At 38.8% G+C, this 17,822-nt stretch overlaps 1 protein-coding gene across 8 annotated transcripts in view; it reads right to left on the bottom strand.

Annotated features, from left to right (window-relative positions):
* Positions 1–17,822, bottom strand: part of LOC131231667 (protein XAP5 CIRCADIAN TIMEKEEPER) — a 64,538-nt gene that overhangs the window by 17,996 nt on the left and 28,720 nt on the right. For 3 of the 8 annotated variants that reach the window (XR_009164498.1, XR_009164501.1, XM_058227943.1), the window contains one exon: positions 1,552–1,617. Coding sequence is in view for 4 of the 8 variants with exons in the window: in XM_058227943.1 (XP_058083926.1) it covers positions 1,552–1,617 (66 nt within the window). In the remaining 4 variants the exon portion in view is untranslated. Of the gene's footprint in view, positions 1–1,130; positions 1,171–1,248; positions 1,347–1,551; positions 1,618–14,013; positions 14,069–17,822 lie in introns of those variants that run through there. The other 5 variants (XM_058227942.1, XM_058227945.1, XM_058227944.1 and 2 more) reach the window with 4 other exon arrangements.

Below are 17,822 nucleotides of genomic sequence, written 5' to 3' on the forward strand. Positions count from 1 at the left end.
TGACTGCATTGATTGGTTGTTATTTTTGTTACTTCGTCTCTGCACATGGCGCAGCTTTTGGGATATAGGGTTTTCTTATAAATAGGCAACCCCTTGTAGGTTTTTTTTCATTGAAGATTATGAATAAAATTCTGTGCTTTGCTGTTTCTCTAATTCTTTGAGTTGTGGAAATCTAATTGGATGCGAAACCCTCCATTCTTCGAATGGCTAACTACCGTTGTGCGAAGCCACACCCATCCTAAATTGCCCCCGCCTCTTTCCCTTAATATTCATCATCTCCCACAAGCCATCCCATCATCAAATCCACCCCCTTTTACAGTTGATCCTTCCTCTACAGCAAATTTGCATAATCAGGCCCTCCAGGAGGGCTGAAACTTCGGCGGAGTACCATGCACAGACCGGACAGCCGATCGGCCTGAAACTTGGTGTGTGGGTGGCCCACCCCTGGCCGACCAACCCTAAGCTGTCCTTTTTTGGGTTCATGGGCCCTACGCGTGCGGGCAGGATCCCACGCACATGCGTCTGGACTAGATTGTTGTCCACACGTGTGGACTATTTTCAGGTTCTCTCTCTCCTCTAATCCTCTCCTCTCTCGCCTTAAATCTCTAGCCCTAACCCTAGATAATCCTAAATTCTAAGTTATATTCCACTTTTGCAAACCCTAAGCTTTCTTAAATTGAAACATGTAAATCCCTTGGATTGGGGAATAATCCTTTGCAAGAGTGGATGAATCTACTCTCATTTGAGCATTTTTTTGGTCTATAATTTTTAATTGATCCAACCCTAACATGTGTAGGCTTGGACCCTCGTAAATTCCCCTTGTTAAATGTTTGATCTTATGCGGGATGTGGAATTTTTGTGATTGTTTCTAAATTAGTATGATCTAAAGCCTGAAATCTTGCATATCATGTTTAACTTTCATGTCCTGCATCACTGGAACACCAGCATGGCAACCTAAGATCATGTTGAACCACTGGACATTAGCCTGTTATGGATTGGAAATTACCCTAAATCAGCCAAAAAACTTACTACTGACAATATTTTAAAACCATCCATTTGTCTCCTATGTGTGGCTTACCTACAGCTGCACAAGCATGAAGAGAAGCAGCAACAGATTCAAGTGCAGGTGCAAGGAACCGCTTGTTTCAAAATGTTAGCGAGTATAAACAGCTGCAAAGCAGGAATATGAAGCATGATCCAAAGTGTGAAAGGCACCTTGGTGGAAGGTTCATGCTACTAAGGACCTACCTGCTGAACTGACTAGCCCGGTTCTTGGAACATATCATCTCTGTGGTGGTAGGACCCACTTGATGCACAGCTTTAAGTGGTCCATGCAGCAAGTGTGGCTGCATGTAGACATGCATGTAAAAAGTTGTCTGGGTTCGGCAGAAGAAGAAGAAGAAGAAGAAGGTAAATTCCTTCTTCCCAAGTCATGTTCACCCACCAACTAACAAGGAATGTATGTTTTATGAAAAGAAGAGCTGCAAATATTGTACATGGATGTAAATATTCAGGGGAAAAAACATAAATTGGAAGAACAAGGATAATAACCTCATCCTTCTCTATAGTTGCATCGGCAATCGTCCGTACATCCTCATGAACATCAAAGTGGAAAAGCTGTGGACAAAAAAAAAAGTTAAACAAGTGAAGTCCAAGCATATCAAAGAAACTTAGGAAGCAATGTTCTTATGAATGAAAAAGTGTCATGGTAAAAGAAAGGTGCACTGCACTACATTGAAAACCTATGTTTTAAGAAAAGATCTCCAATTTGAGAAAGGATAACTTTTAAGCCAAAAGCACGCAGAACCCAAATTTCCACTTGTTTGTCTAGGTTAGATAGCGACACTTGGTTTTCCATGTCATAATAGTGTGCACTGAAAATAGAGGTGTAAATGGGATGGTCAGGGCTAGGCCAAGGATTGCCCATGCCCATCCAATGAGCTACATACCGGTTACCATGTATGGCCCTGCCAGAAACTAAAGCATCTAGGCACAGGCCCAATCACATTGACCACGTACCCAGCCCAATAGTGTTAAATAAGTACGGTGAGGCCATGCTATCCTGCCAGGCCTTTATGCATACTAAGCCCAAGCCTGGTGCAATCAGTTATCAGGCCTCAAAAACTGCACACAGGCCCATCCAGTGGGCCTTTAGCCAAATCTGGCCCAACATGGCCAGCCTGGCCAACTTTCACCCATTACTGAAAATATGATATTTTTCAAATACGTATGAATGTTGCAAGTCTCAATACTGTTTTCTTGTGGGCAAGCAAACAAACTTTTGAACAAGGTGTGCCGTATTGGTTACATAACGGTATCGGCCAACACCATTATGCGATTCGGGCTGAATCGGTGAAGGTTGAAAAAATGATGCTGTAATGGCCGTTACAAGGGGTGTAACAGTCACAAAGACCCCATAACAGTCAGTAAACATCTAACTTTTATATAAAAATGCTTCAAATCCTCATTTTTTCAATCTTTTGCAATTGTTCTTCATTTCTCATATTTTCCAAGGCATTTCCAACCAACATTGTGTACACATGAAGGATTAAAACTCTATATTAAAACGAGTTGGACCAATCGAAGATACGTGGGACATTTTGGGGATAATTCGGAAAAAGAGGCAGGTGTTCATTTCTTTTTGAATTTTTTTGCTGGAATTAGTTTTTATGAAAATTACAATCGCAAATGGACCACATCTTTCCAGATTCGTGGTCAATATGGTGGGTTTTTGTAATTTTCTATTTTTTTAATGCTGTTTTTACATAGAAAATGACAAAAATCAGTTTATTTATTTATATTTGAGTGTGGATAATTTTAACTAACATAGGACGATTGCATGTACAAAACCATGCCATAGATTAGGGATTTTCATCCCATTTTATATTTTTAATTATTTTTTTCAACTGATTTTCGCATGAACAATGACTATGAGGTAAAAACCACACACAAAAAAAAAAAAAAAAAATGTTTATTATTGAATGCGGATGCTTCAAACAGACGTAGGATGCTTCCATGTACAACACCATGCCATAAATTAGGGATTTTAACTCCTTTTTGTATTTTATTTTTTTTAAAGCTAATTTTCACATGAATAGTTACTATAAAGAAAAAACTCCAAAGAGTTTATTTTTTTACTTTTGCTTATTATTGAATGTGGATGCTTCAAACAGATGTAAGATGCTTGCATATATAACACCATGCTATTGATTATGGATTTTAACCCCGTTTTATATGTTTTTTGTTTGTTCAGTTGATTTTTGCATGAACAATATATATTTGTTTATTGTTAGATGCAGATGCTTCAAACAGATGAAGCTTACTTTTTTTTAGGGATAAAAGGAAATTTTATTGAAAAAACCTACCCGCAACAACGAAGTAGGAAAAGAATACAAATGAGAAAAACAAAAGCCCGAGTAGGCCGAAAACAAATAAACACTAAAGAAGAGCAACCCACTTCAAGATAGCCACTTTGACAACCTCCACTATTACTTTGACCGACCTAGAGATATTCCGAAAGTATCTCCTATTTCTTTCGCCCCAAATTACCCACCACACAGCCAGCAAGGAAAGATGCCACACATCCCGATCGATCTTCCTGCCTCCACCCCCCTACCACACCCAAAGGAGGACCATAACATAGCACGGCATAACCCGTAACATGCCCCCCTTGAACTACAAGGACCTCACCTTGAATTAACTTGTAGAGGGACCCCAATGGGAAGACATACCGTAACTAATCTAAGAGGGAGAGAAAGGCATCCAACTCAACATCTGAAAGATTTCTACTACAAGGCAGAGACCAACAAACAAAATAAATGCTTTTTGAGTAGCAATCTGACACTCCCAAACTAATGAACAGGGCTAGAAGGGCCAATCTAGGATAAACTTGACGCAATGGAGCATTTCTACACCAGATATCCTCCCAAAACGAATCTTGGAGTTGTCCCCCAAGTAGAGGGATATACCCTGCAAAAAATCCAGACGAAGCGCCACAATAGATTTCTAAATATGAGAAGCCTTATAAAGGGATGATTTGGTTCATCTCCCATACCCCTAGGCCATAATTGCTAGCCACTAGCTCACACTAAAAGCTTCCATCCTCCATACCAACACACTATAACCGCTTGCCTAGGAAGGCCACGTTCATACTGCGAATGCCTAAAAACCCGCACCACCCTAGACCATCGGCTTACAGGCCTCTTCCCTTCCCATTTCAGAAGGTGAAAGTTTTTTGTGATCCTCAGACCCTTCTATAGGAGGTCTCTCCGAAGCTTGCCAACTTCTCACAAACCGTTGGGGGCACTTAAAGAGGGACATGAAATAAAGGGGCATGTTGGAGAAAGCTAACTTAATGTGATTTAGCCAACTGCTTAGAGAAAGCTAGCAATCATTTCCATTCAATCCGCTCTAACGCATTATCCCAAAGGTGTTTGGCGAGATTTCAATGCACAAAGGGAGCCCCAAGTAAGATGTGGGAAAAGACCCGACTTTGCATCCGAAAGATGACGCCAACTTAGAGATTTCTGCTTTGCATAGGTGGATACCCACATCTCACTCTTACCCACATTAATCTTCAAGCTAGAGACCGCCTCGAAACAAATACAACTTTCCAAAAATTATCAACCATAGTAGGGTCTGCCTCATAGAAGATGATAGTGTCGTCAGTGAAATGGAGGTGCAAAACCCGATCCCCCAACTTAAGACACCTTGAAGCTGCTAATAAGGTCAGCCTCTTGCCCTTTGGCTAGCAACTAGCTAAAAGCTTTAGCAATAACTAAGAACAAATAAGGGGAGAGCACGGACCCTTGCCTTAGACCCCTAGAAGGTTTAAAGAAACCTTTAGGGGAACCATTCACCAGCACCGAGAAATATAGGGGATCTAACGCAGGCTCGGATCCATATTCTCCATTTTTCTTAGTAGCCCAACATCCCCAACATATATACCAGAAACTCCCACTTGACATCATTATATGCCTTCTCCACATCAAGCTTATAAACAATCCTAGCCTTCTTATCACGGAAGCGAGAATCGATACACTTGTGGGCAATAAGAGCAAAATCCAAAATTTGTTTTCCTCCCATAAAGACCCCCTAGTTGTGGGATATGATACTTCCTAGTACTCCTCTGAATCTGAAAGCAAGGATTTTAGCCAATATTTTGTAGGGGCTCCCTGATTAAACTAATAGGACTAAAGTACTTCAAGCCTTCAGCTCCCTCGACCTTAGGAACAATAATGATAAAACAGTCTCCTAACTCGGGGGGAAATTTGCCTTTCAAGAAAAATTCCTTGACGAAATCAATCACATTCACTTTCTCCACATTTCAAAAACTATGATAAAAAGCGAGCAGAACCGATCAGGCTCGAGAGCTTTGTTACGACCCAAACTATCCACAACTATAATTATGTTCCGGAAACAAATCTCTCCAAAGAAGCGGCTGAATCTTCTAACAAACCATCGAATTGGACGTGATCTAACCTTGGTCGAACCTAATGATCTTTCGACAAAAGCTTCTGATAGTATCCCATGATCCCCTCACATACTTGCTTGTTCTACTCAACTAGAGCCATCAACAACCAAGGAGCCAATTCTTTTGTTTCTGGCTCTTGCCAAAGCAACACTATGGAAGAACCTAATGTTCTTATCACCTTCTTTTAACCAAAGAGCCCGCGAACACTACCTCCACTTGATTTCTTCCTCCGGAGTTTGGAATAATCAAAAGTAAAGAAAGCCCGCCTCCTTTTCCTACACCCAGAACTCATCCCCTCCTAGAGGTCTATAGAATAAAGTTCGTCCAGAATTCCAGCCAAGTCTGCCTCCCTCACATCAAACACTTCCCTCTTCCAAACTTTTAGCTTCTCTTTTGAGGAGTTTTCATTTCTAATGGAACCCGAATCCTGCCGAACCAACGACTTGAAAGGATCGCCACCACCCCTCCACACGCTCGGAGAACCCCTAATATTCCAACCACATTAGCTCGAACTTGAAAGGTTTGGGCCCCCAACTCAACCTATAAGATAATAGGTCTGTAAACGAACGCAGACCTAGGTAGCCCTACTAGCTAGACCAAAGGAAATTTTCCACTCACTCTAGCAATGTGAGGAATCTATCCAAATACAACAAGATTGGAGGACTCTACCCGTTAGACCAGGTATACTTAGCCCCTTACATGGAATATCCACCACATCAAAACACTAAATCCAACCTACAAAATCTTTCATACTTTTAGTCAACCGAGAGCATGCCCCCTCGACCCCACTTTGCAGGGATGGCCTTTAAGTCCTTCCAAAAACTGCTCTTTGACCATCTTTACAAGGGCCATAGATAGAGGTGAAAAGCCATTTGAACCCAGTCACAATTTCAAATAGGACCATCGAGACTAGGAATTTGTCGTGCTAGCTATCCTCCCTCCCCCAGATGCCCGAGCACCAAGCCACCAGAATCACAAGCCAGCTTGGTTTCGTGAAGGGAAATGATTTGAGCTTTAGATTTCTTACTTATGGCTTTTATTTGGGATCTTTTTGCCTTAACGTTCCAACTAGGAATGTTCATCAAGAAACAAATCTCGCCCTTCTGCCACTAGGAAGCCCATTGATATTGTTCCCTGCCTTGCAGTCAATTGTGCTCTCAAGCCTCAAAAGCTCCCTCTGCCCCTTTCGAGTTCATCTCATTGCTTGCTTGGAAGCCAAGTAACCTCTCCTTTCTATAAACTAAAAGAGGGCAACAGCATCCTTGCTACACGCATGACAAGACAAGCCCAATTTCCTTCCCACCTTCTCAATGATGTCTGTAGTCCAGTTGAGCTCCTCTTTAGTAAGCATTTTGTCCGCAGCACTCTTACGTTTGAAGCATTCGCCTCAACCATTTAAAGCTTGCCGTCTTCTAGGATCACCACCCTTTCAACTGAGGATTGCAAAAGCATGACATCTAGTGTCTCCAGCATATCACCCATGAACAACAGTGAGTCTTCACCCAAAGGATCAGCTAGAACAATCGACAGAGCTCTAAAGGCTTCAGCGTTAATCCCTGTCACCACCTCTACCTCATCCTTCCCTTCCCCTAAGACCATATATGGATTAGCTTCCTCCAAGGGATCGGCCTACCTTCACTTATCATCTAGTGAGGTTTGCAAAGGCATGACATCTAGTGTCTCCAGCATATCATCACAGTTGTGCATAAAAGAAAAAAGAAAGGAAAAAAAAACAAAAGGCAAGATGCTCTTGATGCGGCCAGACAAGAGGTGTTTAGTCCTGATTCTTTGGCCATTTGCGAGTACGAAAATATTGAGACTGGTGAGGATTCAGATCATGAGGTTGTAATGGCTAGGAAAGAACGTGCACACAGCTCGTAAAAATGACAACTCGTCAGTGCATGTGAGTGGTACTAGGGGGCAATGGGAGTGGTACTAGGAGTGCGACTAGGTGTGAGGGTATGTTGAGTGGATTTGGCATGCCTTCAGATGAAAGGAGACTTCTTCAAGTGTTCACCACATGACTGATATGTGGTGTGGTGGAGCCCGGGAGACCCTCGTGTGATCCAATTCTGTTTAGAAAGGAGACAATAAAACAAATATATATATATATATCAAACAAATTTGGACTATAACTACCATTGAGAAGCTTGGCAGGGCAACAACCAAGCTATTCATGCATGGCAAAATAGCTCAAAATGTTGCCAACTCCCCATACTAGCGAGCGGTGATTGGTGTAGTGGCAGAAACCAGTGTAGGAATGAAGGCACCCACAACTTAAAAGATTTAAGGAAAATGAACAAAAACATAGTATCAAGATGTAAAGGCATATATGGGCCACCTTTAGACCCATATGGCAGACCAAAGAATGCATTATTATGTGCGATGGTTGGAATGGCCCAACCAAGCGTAACATGATCGACTACATGATATATTGCCACTCGGAATGATGTTCCACAAATCAATCAATGCATCAAAAGCAACAAAAAATGTTAACTATATTTTATTCCTAATGGATGAGATACTTGACAAGATTGGAGAGCAGAATGTGGTGCAGATTTTGATCGACAATGAAGTAACATACAAGTCTACAAGAATAATGTTGATGGCGAAGAGACAACGTTTATTGTGGTCACCATGTATCTCACATTACATCGATCTCATATTAGAAGAAATTGGAAGGAAAAATAAAAAGTGTTGCCACATTAGTTAAAAGGAAAAGACAAGTACGACATTCATCTACAACCATAACCAACTAGTCGCCATAATGAGGTTCATGAATGGGAGAGAGCTACTTAGGTCTGGTTCAATCAAATTTGCGACAAACTTTATAGCCCTTGAGAGTTTGCACCAACATCAGGGAGTCTAGTTGCATAATAAAGTTTACGAACGGGAAAGAGCTACTTAGACCTACAACGATTAGATTTGCAACAAACTTTATAGCCCTTGAGAGTTTGCACCAACAATTTTTCAATATGGATTGTTAATCTTTCCCTATCGTGCGATCCAACAGAGACTGGTGAGTGTTGAGTGAGATGCTTGTTTCCCGAGAATGGCTGAACAAAAAACATGGGCAAAAGACATCGGGGGCACTAGTTGAGGTTGTGAAGACCATCAAGGACAACGTATATTTGAAGAAGGTCAAAACATCCTCAAATGATGGAACCCCTAATAAGAGTGTACATCTTGTAGAATCCAACGAGATACCTACCACAGGCTTCCTCTACAATGGCATTGATAAAGCAGAGCTAGCTATTTATCGTTATTATAAACATTACAAAGGTTATTGGAGGATGATCGCCAAGCACTAAATGAAACAACTTCACCACGATTTTTCGATAGTAGGTAAACTCTTTGTTATTATGCACTTGTTGTTGGTTGTTACACAATTATTTTATGTTGTGATTAGTGAAGTCTTTGTTTTCATTACAGTAGTATAGGGTACTATCTAGATCCAAGATACAGATACGCTTCTTCATTTGTTGAGAATTTTCAGGTTCATGTCGGCTTGAAGAACGTGAGCCTGACCTAAATATGCATATAGCGCGTTGAACGAAGTGAGTATTAGTCCAAAATTATTGCTCTTTAATTTTGTCATTTTGGTGCTTAAAACACTATAAATGTTTGTGTATCATATTGTCCATAGTTGGAAGTATATACACTTCGCCAAGGCAACTCCAGAGACGTGCTTGCACAAATGACAGTCTTTAAGATAGCTCCAGGTAAGAAACTCATGTCTTATTAGTTCTCATTTATGACTATTATCGCAGAAATTGTCTTATTAGTGATGTCTTTCTAACATAAGTTTTTTTTCTGTATAGCTGATTGGTGATACATTTTGGATAAAATGCAAAGGCTCTCAAGATAGTTACAATTGAAGTTTTGAGCCAAACAACTTCGTCCTCTGGCTACAATACGAACTAGAGTTGTTTTTGCACTCATCCATTCGAAGAATAGGATTAATTGCAAGTTAAGACATTGGATCGGCTCATCTACATGCACTATAACATGAAGCTATAACTATGCAGCATAACACAAGGAGGATGGCGAATCAAGTTGACGAAAGTGACTTCTGCCCAATAAGCTTGGATAACATTTATAATGAGGATGACCTGCTTCTACCTTGATTAGAACCAGTGTTTTCGGTAGCGCGCACTCTACGTAGCGTAGCATAGCTAAAAACGCTACGTAGCGTATGTAGGTAGTGTAAGCTACAGAGTATGTAGCGTAGCGTACGCTAACTAAAATCTCCTTTTTTTTCTTTTATGCTAGTTCAACACCTATTTAAAAATGGTGGCGACTCGTCCCTATCACATGTGGCACTACATTAGATCAATCTGGACCATCTAAATTGTGGATCAAATCATGGATAGAACACTTAGATCAATCCAAACCATCCAAATTGTAGTCCATATTGTGAATTTGTGCTGTTTCTAAAAAAAAAAAAAAAAAAAGGTCACTCAGAGATGTCTGAAGGCAAAGGGACAGAGACATTTTGCATGGAACTGTGGTTGACGATCCAGATTCGCAATAAAAAACTCATAGTAATTATGCATTTATTAAATTTTATCATATTTTCTATTATTTTAATTAAAAAATATTAAGTATCATGTAGCTTATGCTATACGCCAAGGAATGCAAAAACAGTTACGTATCGGTCGTAACGGCCAATACATAACAACAACGGCCTGTACTATTACACGTTACGGGGTCGTAACGGTGACCCCATGTTTTTTCGATCCGTAACGGCCGTTATGGGGCCATAATAGTCGTTACGGCCCATAACGGTCGTTACTGCCCCGTAACAGTCAGAAAATGGCTAGTTTTTTTTTTTTTTACCATTTTTAGTTCCAATTTTTCACATTTTATGATACTTCTCTTCCAAATTATTCCTAAAGTATTCTATTACAAATTTCGACCACCATTAGCTTGAAATAGAGGATCAAAACAAGTTATATTAAGGATTTTGTTGATTCGAAGCTTTTTGGGCCATTTTCAGGAAAATCTTCAAAAATAGGTATTTATACATTTCCTTTCATTGTATTTTTGTTTTAATGGTTGAATATGATGTGTTAATCATAGTAGAACATATTAACGTGCATTTAACAAATTATGCTATTTATTTTATATTATTTTTTTTAACTTTCGGACTATTTTTTGCCGATTTTTAAAAATTACGAAAAAATCATTTTTTTCATTGTATTTTTGTTTTAATTGTTGAATATGATGTGCTAATCATAGTAGAACATATTGATGTGCATTTAACAGATTATGCTATTGATTTTATTTTTTTATTTTTTAAAATTGAAAAAAAAAAATCAGACTATTTTCGACCGATTTTTATAAATTACGAAAAATCATTTTTTTCCAATGTATTTATGTTTTAATGGTTGAATATGATATGTTAATCATAATATAACATATTAATGTGCATTTAACAGATTATGCTTTTGATTTTAGATTTTTTTATTTTTTATTTTTGGCCGATTTTTAAAAATTACAAAAAATCATTTTATTTTTTTGTATTTCCGTTTTAATGGTTGAATATGATATGTTAATCATAGTAGAGCATATAAATGTGCATTTAACAGATTATGCTATTGATTTTATAGTATTATTTTTTTCAGACTATTTTTGGGCGATTTTTTAAAAATTACTAAAAATCATTTTTCTCATTGTATTTTTGTTTTAATGGTTGAATATGATGTGTTAATCATAGTAGAACGTATTAATGTGCATTTAACAGATTATGCTATTGATTTTATATTATATTTGATTTTTTTATTTTCGGACTATTTGCGACCGATTTTTAAAAAATTACGAAAAATTTATGCAAGTCTGGACTCTAGAGAGACCTCACTCCTCAGGTATGTTAATAACTTAATATAGAATAAATTATGAAAAATAATTGCAAACGCCTACGCATGTTAGATATTTTGATATTACATTCATTCTAATATATCTATCATTGATATTAGATAGTTAGAAAATTAAATATACTAGTTTTGTAGTCAATTCCGGGTTATCAAGTTCATAAATTCATCAGACAGTCCGATACAACTTCTCACCAAAGAGTGGACCGTTACACCACCATAAACATGTTCAAAATTATAAATGAATATATATTTGGAATATTTAGAATATTCCGGATTTAATGGATATTTTTCTAGATTTTTGACAAAAAAAAAAAAAACAACAGTTACACACCTTGTATCAACCGATATAGGGTGTATCCGTATCGGTAACGTTGGGGACCGTTACACACACCGTTACCGCAACGAAACAAATTTGTTATACGCTATGTAGCTTACGATGCACGCTATAGAGGGCCAAACGCTACGATGTGCTACATGCTATTTAAAACATTGGTTAAAACAAAAGGAGAACCAGGTAGAAGAGGATAGTGAAGAACTCAAGGTGAACGACCAAGTATTACACGCAAGGCAATAAGAGAGTCATGCAGCTATCATTGACCCAAAGAGGATAGATTTAACCTAGGACACCCAACAAAAGAGTAAAAACAGCATTAGCGAGACCGACACGGATAATCACAATAGTAATGATGATGATGCACCTGCTTTTGTTGCTGTTCAGCACACGATGGTACAAAAGGCTACAGATTGTGACAATAATGAGGATCAACAGGGTAGAAATGGTCGAACTTATAAGTGTATGGAGTCACGTATGACCAACCAGGGGAGGGCATCATGGGGAGGTTGGCACTAATGGTCTTGCGGGTGATGGACCACTAGGAATTCCAGGACATCAAAAGGCTTATGGGCAGTATGGATATGAATATGAATATCGAACATGGACAATGTATGAAGCAGTGTTCAAATTATCTCCGATATTATCTTTTTCTCCAGCTCAGCGATACCAATAACACTAGTAGCGATACCAATAACACTAGTAGTATAAAAAAAATCCAGGTATTAGCAATGTATATCCAAGTATCGCCAACGTATCAGTATCGCTAATGTAATCGCCAATATTTTCAACTATGTCAATTCTACGTGTCGCTTGTATTGCCAATGCATCAATATTGCCAATGTATCGCCAATATTTTTACTACGTAAATTCTAGGCAATGCTTGTATCATAAGTGTATCGACGATATTTCAATAATATCGCCAACGTATTGATATCATCAAAATTTTGTTTATTAGAAAAAATATATATATTTCAATTTTTTATATAGGCACATGGTTGTATGTAGTGTTCAATTTGTCATTGATAATATTGATAATATCTCGATATTATCGATATCGCAACATGCACGATATTGAGACCACAATCTTTTGTTTCCTTTCCAATTGTTGATGATTTCTTGGTGAAACATCATGTGTTGTTGATATTTTGTAATATTGATGGATGTTTGGATGCAAGGTTGGATGGTTAAATAGGTCGGACGGGATGGTTGGACTGATTTCTTATAACAACACATGCTTTTAAGGCCCCATTAAATGAAAGCTTGTTATTTATGTATTCTTTTTGTAATTTTTTTATTTCTAAATATGCAAATATGTACATTTTAACATCTCCTGAAGTTTTGCTGAAAATTCCATTGTTTTTCCCATGTTTATCTGCATTTCCAGTTATCAGTGATATCGATATTGTTTCTGTATCCCTAGCCAGCGAAACTTGTAGGGACACCGATACTTCGAACACTGGTATGAAGCCTATTGAGCCACTTTCATGTTGGGCTAGTCCTAGTCAATCCATTCCATATGGACACACATTTAGATCCACATCTAAGTTATTCGTCATCGCAATGTCACTCTCAGCAAAACGAGTACAAGCAGTAATGCCAAGGGTGGCCACGGTGTGGGTACAGTTATGGTGGGTTTGATGGTTATGACTGTGGCACTAATGGATATTCTTACTTGGGAACAGCGTTGACACAGTACATGCCCAGTGAGGATCGTAGTCAGTCATCCTCAGGTTTCGTTGACTTGGTCGCTGTTATAGATATGCACAAGGTATACCAGTGTCACAGTCGTGGTCGGATAATGACAAGGACATGGAGGTTGAATAAGTATAAGCAACAAGATTTTCATTCTGATGGTGATTGATTGGTGGTGAGTTTTTACTTAGAATCCTCTTCTTCAAGTAAGTATTTTTCTACATAAAGTCTTCTTTTCTTCACCCACAATACACCACTCACCAAGCACACACTGCCGAAATTGTGCTTAAAATAACTCCTTTGACCAACCATTAGAGTTGTACATCAAGCCGAGTCGAGTCAAGGTGGGCCAAGCTTGGCTCGGCTCGGCTCGGCTCATCCGTGCTCTCCTCGAGTTCAAGCTCGGCCTCGAGCTTACCATTGGAGCTTGGCTTGTTTGCCAAACCTTTCGAGTCAAGCTCGAGGCGAGCTAATGGATCAAGTCGAGGCAAGCTTACCTCGAGTCGAATCGAGCTTGCTCCTAACCCGACCCAACCTGCACTTGACTCAACCCAACCACCCGACCCAACTGACCCAACCCCCAAATAAAATATTCAATTAATAATATATATAATATTAGATAGAGCCATAGAGGATACCTTGTTGTTGGTGCTGAGAGAGAGGGGAGAGCTCGGGCGAGTGCAGGCCATATGACTTAGACAAGTCAGACAAATGCTGAGTCAAGCTTGGGTGAGTGGCCGAGAGAAAGAGGGGGGGGGGGGGGGGGGGGTGGGGGGGTTGGTTGTTAGGTAACGAAGAGAAAGGGTAAGAAAGGGACGAGTAGGGTAGTGTAGGGTAGGGTTTAAGTTTTAATTTTTTAAAATTTTTAAATATAATATATATAATAATAATATATATTCAAGTCAAGCCGAGCTCGAGCTTCGAGCCAAGCCAGGTTCGAGTCAAGCTCCACTATGTTCAAACTCGGCTCGTTTTCAAAATGAATTGGGCCATATGAAGCTTGGTTGGCCTTGAATCGTCGTTCGAGTCGAGTCAAGTCGAGCTAGATCGAGCCAAGCCGAGCGAGCTTTTCGAGTTAGCTTGGCCATGTACAGCCCTACCAACCATCAAGGTACAATCAAATTACAAAACTCATGCAAGGGAGTTAATCAAATAATACTATAAAAAAAATAATAATAAATAAATAAATAAATCTTGAGGATGATAATTGATAGGATATGACAAAAGTCTGGACCAATTCAGATAATGTACAATAGATAGGTAATAGTAATACCCTAGAAATGAGATATTTGGTATTACATTCATGCTACTATATTTATCATTGATATTAGATATTTTAGGAATTAAATATAGGAGTTTCGCAATCAACTCAAGGCTAACAAGTTCTTAAAATCATGAAATAGGCTAAGACAACATTCTCACTAAAGAGTGGACCATTACGCCATCATAAAATTATTTTAAAAAAAATATATACGTATTTAGAATCCTCTTAAATATTTAAAAAAAAAAATCATATTTTTCGGGATTTTTTAACAAAAATTATTTTATTTGTTACAGGGGCGTAATGGCCATTACACACCCTGTAACCAATGTTTTATGTATCGTTATCGACAGATGTATAGCACCCTTGGGATACAAAAACATATCATTTATCGCATAGGAAATATCGAATGCATCGCATATTGTATCACTATTTTTGGGAAATGTGCGGAAACATTGGGAAATTGGTCGAATTTCTCAAAGGAACTTCGAGGGATGTTAAGAAAGACATCAATACACACTCAAAAATAAAAAGATCATAAAAATCAAGGGCACATAATAGGCTTCCTTTGTATAGGGTCCTAATTTATGCGTTGTGTGACTAAAGTGATGCAATTATATTCAAAATCAGTGCATATAATTTATAAATCATATAAGATATGCATGAAGAAACAACCAATTAATTATTTAAAAAAACTGCATGGTGGCATACAAGTAATTGAAATTAAATTATCCAAATTATGTCTTATAACCCAAAAATTAGGTTTTTTTTCTCGTCCGGATGAGATTGGTGGACATTTATTGGACGGTTAAGAATGAAAAATATCCAATGGTCCTGTTTCAACAAACAATTGTCCCCAAATCAACAGCTAGGATCGTTCAAACAATTTGATTTTGGGACCATGACTTAACAACAGTGGGTTCCACAATTTAATTGTTTTAATGTACAACATGTTTACAGTTTCTTAGTGCATGCGCATCTAAGTCTTATATGTGCTGCCAGAGTATCATACAAATCACCTTTTCAAAGGGGTCGCGGCTCAGGTGGGCCCCACCGTGATGTTTATATGAAATCCACATTAACCACTAGGAGGGTTACCCATTGTTAGGACCAGGGCCTAAAAGTAAGCCCTATCAATGTTTCAAGTGGATCACACGATTGGAAACATGTATAGAGTGTGACACCCTCAAAATTGTTTCCCTTGATGTGGCCCACATAAATCGCGTTTGGGCTTGCTTTCTAGGCCCATGCATAAATTTTGTTGTGGCATCTAATGGTTGGAGTGGATTTATAATCATCACGGTGGGCCCTATAAAAATCAAGGGTGGACGTCTCTCTCCAAAACTATTTCCTTTGGTGTGGCCCACCTGAATCACAGGTCAGCCTGATTTTTGGGCCCTAGGCCTATCATGGGATTACACATCAAATGGATCTCACGTACACATCAAGATGGGCCCTTTAAAAAAATCAAGGGTTCATGTAAATTTTTTTTAAATATATTAGCCTCTCAACAGGGACACCCACCTTTGATTCTTACGGGGCCCATCGTGGTGCTTTATGTAAAATCCACTCCAACCATTTGATATATAATCCCACGTTAGGACCAGGGCCAAAAAATTCAAGCTGCCATGTGGTTCAGGTGGGCCGCACCAAAGGAAATAGTTTGGAGAGAGATGTCTACCCTTGATTTTTATAGGGCCCACCATGATGATTATATGAAATCCACTCCAGCCATAGTTGCCACAACAAAATTTTGGCATGGGGCCTGAAAATCAAGCCCAAAAGTGATTCACACGGGCCACGCAAAGGGAAACAGTTTGAAGGGTGAGTGTTGCCCTGTACATGTTTCCAATCTTGTGGTCCACCTGAATATGGATGGGGCACATTAGGTGAGGCACCTAGTGAACAAGTTGGATTTCACATAAACATCATAGTGGGTCCACCTGAGTCACGGACCCCTCTCTCACAAAGATGAGCGTGTTGAGAAGGAAATAAAGTCATCGCTTTGTTTCAATTCTTTATTTCGAGAAGACTTTTGCAGTCCGAGAGAGAGAGAGAGAGACGCAGCAAACGGAGGAGAAGGAGAAGAGGAAGAACAACTGAAAGTTTTTTTTTTTTTTTTTTAAAGTTTTTTGGGCAATATATTGTCGGTATCATCGATACATCACGACACTATCGCCAATATACCAAAAAACTTGAACTTAGGTGGGGTTTCATATAGGGCACATGTGATACCAATAATATTGGCCGATAAAATCGATACTGCATTCATTGACCATAACAGGCCATAACGCATAACAGTATTGGCGGGGACCGTTACACCCACTGATACCGTTATGGCACACCTTGCTTTCTAACTGGACAGGTCTCTTATTGTTTTCTCAAGAAACAATCAATATCTGTGATCTTAATTTACTTAGCAACAAAATTCAAGTAGAAATAAGTTTAGCCATATGAAGAAACCAGCAATTCTTCGAAATAGATTATGAGAACCATGCTTGAAAAATGATCACTATCAAACTGTTAAGGCAAACATGATTTCAAGATGTGTTTCACAAGTGCGGGAATATTCCCAGGCAGAAAAAGTTTGGCTTCAGGCCAAAAACAGATTATGGAACCATAATAAAGATGACATCCATGCTGTAATGGAGATGAAGACTACCAAATTGATAAGCCAAGCATGATCCCGAGCTATGTTACACAGAAGAAAACAGTGCTCTTAGAAGTGGATTATGAGAACCATACTAAAAGCATCCACATTGTAGCAGATATGAGACCATGAAACTGTTAATAAATCAAACATGACTACAGCTATGTTGCACAACAGCACAAACACAGGTATAAAGTACAACATGGATCAGGAGCAAAAAACTTGTAAATGACAGGTTCTCAGGATACGAGCATGACAAGAATTACTCACAACTCATAAGTTTAACCACATGAAAATATTTAATCATTAATATTTCACAAGTGATCTTGTAGCCCAATTTGTATGGTTCACTATAAAATATACACAACTAGTAAAGAATCCAGGTAGCATAGATTTCACATCTCAGAGATGGTCAGACCAAGAGGCAACTGGTTCTTTCCAGGAGCTTACCCAAGCAAAACAAATGAATAACCAAGCAGAAAATATAGTTGAAATTCAGTTATCTGTAAATAACACAGGCTCTGCTTCTGTTCTAG

The sequence above is a fragment of the Magnolia sinica genome, chromosome 17, assembly GCF_029962835.1.
Source record: "Magnolia sinica isolate HGM2019 chromosome 17, MsV1, whole genome shotgun sequence".
Taxonomy (NCBI): domain Eukaryota; kingdom Viridiplantae; phylum Streptophyta; class Magnoliopsida; order Magnoliales; family Magnoliaceae; genus Magnolia; species Magnolia sinica.